At 40.2% G+C, this 7,942-nt stretch overlaps 1 protein-coding gene across 1 annotated transcript in view; it reads left to right on the forward strand.

Moving 5' to 3' along the window:
• HEATR1 (HEAT repeat containing 1) overlaps positions 1–7,407 on the forward strand; it is a 34,004-nt gene extending 26,597 nt beyond the window's left edge. Inside the window, exons 34-45 of the mRNA XM_066315672.1 lie at positions 2–125; positions 939–1,079; positions 1,297–1,586; positions 2,349–2,499; positions 3,022–3,180; positions 3,844–3,978; positions 4,229–4,333; positions 4,427–4,595; positions 5,329–5,483; positions 5,834–5,992; positions 6,680–6,788; positions 7,178–7,407. Of these exons, the coding sequence (XP_066171769.1) occupies positions 2–125; positions 939–1,079; positions 1,297–1,586; positions 2,349–2,499; positions 3,022–3,180; positions 3,844–3,978; positions 4,229–4,333; positions 4,427–4,595; positions 5,329–5,483; positions 5,834–5,992; positions 6,680–6,788; positions 7,178–7,266 (1,786 nt within the window). The 3' untranslated portion in view covers positions 7,267–7,407. The remainder of the gene's footprint in view (position 1; positions 126–938; positions 1,080–1,296; positions 1,587–2,348; positions 2,500–3,021; positions 3,181–3,843; positions 3,979–4,228; positions 4,334–4,426; positions 4,596–5,328; positions 5,484–5,833; positions 5,993–6,679; positions 6,789–7,177) is intronic.
• The last annotated feature ends 535 nt before the right edge of the window (positions 7,408–7,942 follow it).

Consider the following 7,942-nt stretch of genomic DNA (forward strand, 5'->3'; position numbering starts at 1 on the left):
GGCTGTTAGAAGATGTTCTTCACTATATAAACACTGTGGCATCTTCAGTGGAAGGAAATGTGGACAAGCCAACTGCCAAATTCTGGAGGGTTCTGCTTAGCAAGTGCTATGATATGCTGGATAAAGTATGTCTCACTAGCCCCCATGTTAGCACTGGGACACCGCTGCTCTTGCTTGTTCATATGATTATAAACTTTGTAGGGTTTCTTGTTGCATCAGTACTATATTTCATTGGATGGATGGCCTGCAGCCTGGTACATTCAATGTTTAAACTCAGCTAACAACTTGAATAACTACAGCTAACAGATTCTTAGAACAAGCAGAACAAAAGTCAGGAATGCTCATTTCCTTTAGTTTAATATTCTGCTGGCTGTAAGCAGTCATTTCACTATGTCTGATGGGGAAAAATGGCTCTTGGCAGCATTTCTGTTAACTCATAAAATGACTTAACTAATGCTATCGTGTATTTCTACATGAAATTAAATCCTTACACTTTTCATCTTACTGGGGTTTTTTTGATTAGAAATATATTTGTAGAATTTGAGTGGCTGTCAACTGTCTGTTGAATAAGTCAGAACATACTTCTTTTTACAGCTTGGAAATTTTTTTTAACTTGTAAAGCATATTCCAGTTTTCATGATGTACATACAGAAGGCATTGGCAGAATTATTTTGGGTGAAGAGGGATAGCTCAGGAGAGCAGACAAAAGGACTTGCTGAGGAAATCTCAGAGCTAGTGGATAATGGCTGTTTAGCAGCCAGTGAACACAGACTAGCGGAAACCTGCTTTGTTGTTTTGCATGCCTCAGCTACAGCATTGCTTGTCCTCTCTTCTTTGATCCTGAAACCCATGAGGGAAGTTGCAGAGAGTCTTAGTAGGAGGCTACCATGTCACAGTGCATGCAAAAGCATCTATGGTATTGCTTTGTTTTCTTGTAGGTCAATGCCTTACTGCCCACAGAAACCTTCATCCCTGTAATTGGGGGCCTGATGATGAACCAGCTGCCATCGGTGAGGCGCAAGGCCATGGACCTGCTGAACAACAAGGTGCAGCAGCGCACCAAGTGGCAGAAGAGCCAGGTGAGGCAGAGGTGTTAAACCCAGTTCCTTTAGCAAAAGTTCACAGAGAGGGATTGATGTTCCAGTGCTTGACCCCATGTAAATATGCCAAGTACCGGTGCCAAGCCTTAAGGCAAGGGCTCTTTAGCAGTGAGAAAAAGGCTGCCTGCCCACAGCTACCTTGCAGGTCCTGATTTCTAACTGTATGTCTGATGTGTGTGTTCTTCTGTCCTCTCAGATCCTGCAGCTCTTAGAGCTGGTTCCTGAGCTCATTGCCATTGTCAAGTGTAGAAGAAAGGAGGAAGAGGAGGAGCAAGCCATCAACAGGCAGACTGCTTTGTTCAGCCTCAAGTTGCTCTGCAAAGGTTTTGGCACAGAAAATCCAGCGCCATTTGTGCCTGTTCTGAAAACTGCCATTGATCTCATTTCTTCAGAGAAGGAGGAAAAAAATGTGATGGGAAGTGCTTTGCTCTGTATAGCTGAGGTCACCTGTACGCTGAAAGCCCAAGCCATACCTCAGCTCCCAAGGTATTGTTGGGTTCTTCTTAACAGAAGCAACTGCAGCAGGAATTAGCTATACCAAAATGCATTACCAAAATGCTGACGAAGGCCAGATGGGAGTCTGCCCCTGTGTGTATATTTTGTGTAAACAAAATTTTAAGTATTTCTTGTGCTTGAAGGTGCTTTGTGGTCATAGAACTAAGAACCTACTGGGAAAAATTGCAAGACTTTTGTAATGCACAGTAGAATTCTTTAAGGAGTCAACTGCTGCCACTAGAGAGGCAACCTTTAGGGCCTTAGAAAAATCAGACCATAGTCTGTATGTTTTTTCTGTAGAACAGATTGCATTTAAAAACATGAGGGGTACAGTGGAAAATCCTTAATGCTACATTATTTTATTCTCCCTATTCAAGAAGAATCCAAGTATCTAACTTATTCCTTGTAAGACTGTTTCATTTCTTTAAAAATATAAGTCTCTTATTGTCATTAAGTCTTTAAACTAAAGACAGGGCTTTGAGTAATGTGATAAAGTGAAAAGTGTTAATCTAGATGATCTTTAAAAATTTCTTCTGACCAAACCATTCTGTGATTCTAAATCTAATAGCCTTCATTAGCCTCAAAATGAAATATGGCAGTGAGCCCAGAATACTGAGTTTTCTTAAGTACACATGTAAAAATTCTCGTGAAAATTGTCCCTGCAGGCTTAAGAGATGAATTTATTTGATTTGAAACATACTTCCAAATGGTCAGTTACTTCACCTTCCTCCGTTTATGTTTGGTTATTCACAGACTGATGCCAGCACTCTTGAAGACTTTAAAAAGTAAGAAAGAGCTGGTCTCCAATGAGATTTACCTGCTGAGTGCTGTCACTGCTCTGCTAAAGGTTGCAGAAACACTGCCACACTTCCTTAGTCCTTACCTTTTGGAGTGCTTGTTGCAGGTGAGCTCTGTGACTCCTACGGGTGTGTAAAGGGGGGACAGGACCTGCCCAGATCACAGAAGAAGCTGTAGAGATTACTTTTCTCTGAAACTGAAGTAGGAGTGTGTGCCAACTATGTGAAAGCTCATAACACTACTCTTCTACTCACTTTCTTATGCAGGTAACTCAGATACAGAAGCTAAGAGCATCTCCTCCTCCTCCCCTCAGATAGGTTATATTTTGCCTCTTTGAAAAGTGAGATGAGTCATGAAAGATCATTCTGTAATATCCACAGTCTCATCAAATGTGTATCTGACACTCTTGTTGGAGTCATTCTAATCCTCTGCTGCTGACATGGGCATTTGTCAATGTTTGTCTCCTGTGTACAAAGACAGTGAGGCTTTGTACACAGACAGCTTAATGTAAGGTGTTCCAAGTGGTGTAAACAGCAAAATTCCTGTCTGACATTTGCAGCAGACAACTACTACAGAATAAGTTCTTAAGTTGCTAAGCAAGCCTGACTTTTGTTGGAATTGCTCACAGGTTGTCCGCTTGGAAAAGATTGTGGCCGAGTTTGGTCCTTCTTCCCAGATAAGTGTCCGTGTAGCAGCGCTGAAAACCATCCTAGCAACAAGGCTGGCCCCCCGAATACTCCTGCCTGCAGTGACCAAGTGTTACAGTGAAGTGCTGCATACCCGCAAGGTAAGGGGTTTTTCATCCTTCAGTGCTGTGATAAAGAAGGAGAAGAAAAAAAGAAACAAGCAGGCCAAAATTTGGTTCAGCTGTGTCCTCTCCCAGTGCCTTGGCCACCACCAGCTCGCTCACTGTGGCAGCAGTATGAGAAACAAAGGAAGTCTCACAAGGACTGTTCAGCAGTAGCTAAAACACTGATGTGTAAACACACCATAGTTTTGGTCACAGATCTAAAACACAGCACCAGAGCTGCTCTGAAAAAAATTAACTCCATCCCGGCCAAATCTACCATCGTCTTTATATTAAAATCTCTGGGGTTTTTGTACTGCTGCAGTGATTCAGGAAAGGTAGATCTGGAAGAGGTCCAGCAGTTTAATATCCTTTGTGTGTTAGATGATGAATGATTGGGAGATCATCCCATTCGTAAAGGACTTCATTTATGTGCTAGGAACATGAGTGAGTCAGAATTCTCTCCAGAGGGTAGACAAAATGCTTTTCAGGAATCCTACTAACCTAAGCCCCCAAAAGTCCTGGAGAAAAGCTTATTTATTTTATCAACAGTATTTTAGTAAGTAAATGCATGAAGTACATAAATCCAATTCCCTAGTTATGTTTCTCAGTCACTTTCAATATCACAGTTGCCTTTGCATTGCTTTGCTTTTGTTTTGGCAGAACTGCCTGGGTCCCCTTATGAACATTTTGAAGGAGCACATTGCTGGTATGGAGAAGGAGCACCTGATCTCCCATCAGACTGAACTGACAGCATTTTTCATGAAAGTCTTGGACTTCCGAACAGAGCATGCCGAGGTATCTTGATCTGGGAGGGTGAGCAGCAGCAGCATCTCTCTACATGCCACTTCTGTCACTTGTTTAAAAAAAGATTAGTAGATTCCATTGTACACATGCTCTGAAAATTCTGGGTATCACATCTTCTGTTCCAAATTGGTTTTATGGTAGAAAACATGGTAGTTAAACATTTAGTCTGAACTAGACAAAATTTGCTTTGAAAGCTCAGATTCTTACATTTCTAAGAATGATGTTTTTTTAATTTTTCTAGGATGATTTAGAGGAAGTTGGTAGGATAGAGGCTTACATTATTGACTGTCTAATCGGTATGGTTATGAAACTTTCCGAGGCTTCTTTCAGGCCCCTCTTCTTCAAGGTAAGAAGCCTAAATGTAATTCATCTGCATTAGCATGTTTGTGTTTCCCAGTGTACAGACACAGGAAACAGCTAATCTGCCTTTCACTTTCAGCTCTTTGATTGGTCCAAAACAGAGGCCACCCTAAGAGACAGGCTGCTGACATTCCACCGAATAGCAGACTGCATTGCAGACAAACTCAAGGGCCTCTTCACCCTCTTTGCTGGTCATTTAGTGAAGCCATTTGCTGAGACACTGAACCAGGTCAACATTTCTAAAACTGGTGAGTTGTCAGTTACTGGCTACACAGAGGCTTAGTCTTGATTGCTGAGAGGTTAATTTTAATTGTGGAAATTTTAGTCCTACAGGATTTATTTCACAGCACACATAATTCATTTATCTCTTTTTTCTTCCTCTGGTAAATGAGAAATCTTTCTCTGATGGAACCAAAGGACATTTTTCATCCATGGGCATGGGGCTGCTATTGCAAGGTTGAGACCACATGAAAATTTTCAATGTCAGTCCCAGTGAGTTCCCTGAGTCAAAAGAGGGAGACTTGTTTCTCTTTTTACTTTTTTTTATTCATTGACTTCTCTTTTATGCTACCTGGTGTATTCAGACTCCTCTGAATACACCAGGTAGCACATAAAAGAATATTTGCTTTCTTGGGCAAAAATAGGTGTTATTATTTTCCATGGCAAACTATTTGCCCATCCCAGTTGTAGTAACCTGAAGAATTTCTCCATATCCACAGGTATGGCTAAGCACCTCTCCTGTAGTCTGTGGCTATTCTGTTTTATTTCCATCAGTAGCAGACCTGCTGGGGCAGTAGCTTGAAGCCAGATAATGTATCACATGCACTTTATTGTTCTGAGTGATGAATACATCAATTGCTATGTAGTTAGCATTTGTTAGCTACATTAACAGACTAGCAATGTTCCTGGTCCTGCAAGGGGAAGTTTTGTGTTTTCATTCTACTGATGATATTCTTTTTCTTCTCCTTGGCTGTTGTGTAGATGAAGCTTTCTTTGACTCTGACAATAACACAGAAAAGAGCTGTCTACTGTTGCAGTTCACCATGGACTGTCTGCACAAGCTCTTCCTGTTTGACACCCAGAAGTTCCTGAGTAAAGAAAGAGCAGAGACCTTGATGCAGCCTCTGGTTGATCAGGTATTGAGAAATCCATAAAAACAATTCATAGCTGGGGTTTTTTTTCCATAGTTAAAAAAAAAATCAGGCGTTAGTCCTCTCCCTTACAAAAAAAAAAAAGAGGGGTTTACTTCATTGTCTTTGAGTCACAGACAGTACTGATTTCTTTGCCTAAGGCTCTGAATTACTGATAATTTTTTATCCTTTTTTTAATGTCTTCATTCTGTAAGGTTCATGCATGTTATTTAGCTCTTGCAGACCAGTGCACTCCCACTGATGAGCTTTGATTTAATTCTTGAGTACCTGAAAGCCAAAGCTAGAAGTGTTTTTAGATGGGTTTATCTGAATATGGATCTGTTCTACTTCTACAGCTAGAAAATGTACTTGGAGGAGATGAGAAGTTCCAGGAAAGAGTGACAGCACACCTGATACCCTGCATAGCTCAGTTTTCAGTGGCAATGGCAGATGATTCTCTTTGGAAACCACTGAACTACCAGATTCTGCTGAAAACAAGGCACAATTCTCCTAAGGTTGGAAGCTATCAGAATTTGAACTGGCTTTCTTTGTCATGCTAGAAAACGGGAACAGTGTCTCCAAAATCAGAAGTGAATTAACTAAGTCATTGCTAAAATAACTTGCCCAAATTAAAATACTGGTGCTGTGCCACATTATTCTCAACTTATAGAGATGGGTGCAACATGCTCTTCTGCTCTCACTGTAAGCGGTAAATATTCCGTATCATTCATACTGTGAAGTTTGGGCTTTTTGAAGATTTGGTATCTGTTGGAATAAGATAATTGTGTACAAATACAGGGCCACTTTAGAGGGGTAACTGGAGGACAGTTATCAGCTTTCAGATCTATTTAATATATAGAGTTTTGTCAAGATTCATCTCTTGACAGCTTATAGATATTAAGGGAGTGTACTTGGCTTTTTATAGTGCTGAGCTAAGCCCTGATCCAGTGGAAGTGGCATTGTGACAGGAAGTTAAAGTCCATGAAGTCCATAAACTTCCAGCAACATTACCTGCTTCTTGCAACCTGGTTTTTATTTGCCATTATGTTAACCCAGATGTTAGTATTTAAATTAGCTTAAAAGTAGTTCCCTTCAGTAATGAAAGCTTGTAACTTTAGAGTGAACAGAAAGAAGGCAGGTATGGGGGAAAACAAGGAACTATATTGTAATGTTTGTTTCCTTACGTAATTGTTTTGGTTTAGGTCCGATTTGCTGCCCTGCTTGCTTTGATAGAAGTTGCACAAAAACTGAAGGAGAACTACCTGGTTCTGCTACCAGAATCTATTCCATTCTTAGCTGAGCTGATGGAAGGTAATGTTCTAAACTGCCATTAGTGAGGGGTGACTTATTTCAGAGATCCAGACAGGCTCATTTTTATAACTGCTATAAATCTTATGTATTTGTATATGGTAACTTACACTGTGCAAAATGCAGCTAAAATGGATTATGTCAAACACACTCAGGAAGTTCAGTTCAATTATGGTGGTTTCGTCAGTGTTGCAGCCTGTGCACATCTCCCCATGTACAAGTTTTAGATCAGTGTTGGTAGAGTTTGCCTAGTTCAGTGACAGAATATTTCTTAATAATTGTTTCATATATAGTGTTTGAGGATGGTTCTAGCCTTGATGAGTGATAAAGCCTTCCTCAGATAGCCTTTTAATCATTGCTCTAATGATTAATTTCTTAATTTCTTTTTCCAGATGAATGTGAAGAAGTTGAACAGCAGTGTCAGAAGACAATACAGCAACTGGAAGTCATTTTGGGAGAACCACTCCAAAGCTACTTCTAAGTTTATGCCCTTTGTTTTCAAATTTTGTCTGAATTGTGTTAGCTGTACACATTCAGGTGTTACAGGCAAACTGTCATAACAATTTTTATCAGACAAGATTTTAACTTTTTAATAAAATATTTTAAGAATCTGGCTTTATCATTTCTGGATGGACTGGGGACTTTTCTTATGACTTTTCCGTAACTGCTCTTAACAGTGGGAAAGTGGAACAGGCTCTAAACAAATCCTGAGTGACAACATGTGAGACTCACTGAATTCTGCTGTCCTTGGGGTATACAGTTACTGTCACAGTGGAGGGGCTGTCATGTTCCAAGCATGCTCCTCACTGGACCAATGCACTGCAATCCTGAGAATCTGGTTTTTTCTGTTGTCTGTAGGGAAGTAAAAAGTATACCCACTGAAGATACTGAAGAAGTTGTTCTAAGAAACTATGATTCATGTAGAAACTAAATCTGTCTAAGAGTCTTTAAAGACTGCTACTGATTAGCTGAAGTTGAAGAATAAATTGCTTGCTATGGTAATGAATTTACCCAAAAAATTACTACTTGTTTTGCACCACGAGGTGCTGGTTCATTATACTGGTACTAAGAAAGGCACTCAGATTCTGTAAAATAGGGTTTAAAATGCAACAGGGTAGAACTGACACTATACAGAGGATAATCTTACATCCCACTGA

The sequence above is a fragment of the Sylvia atricapilla genome, chromosome 3, assembly GCF_009819655.1.
Source record: "Sylvia atricapilla isolate bSylAtr1 chromosome 3, bSylAtr1.pri, whole genome shotgun sequence".
Classification (NCBI taxonomy): Eukaryota; Metazoa; Chordata; class Aves; order Passeriformes; family Sylviidae; genus Sylvia; species Sylvia atricapilla.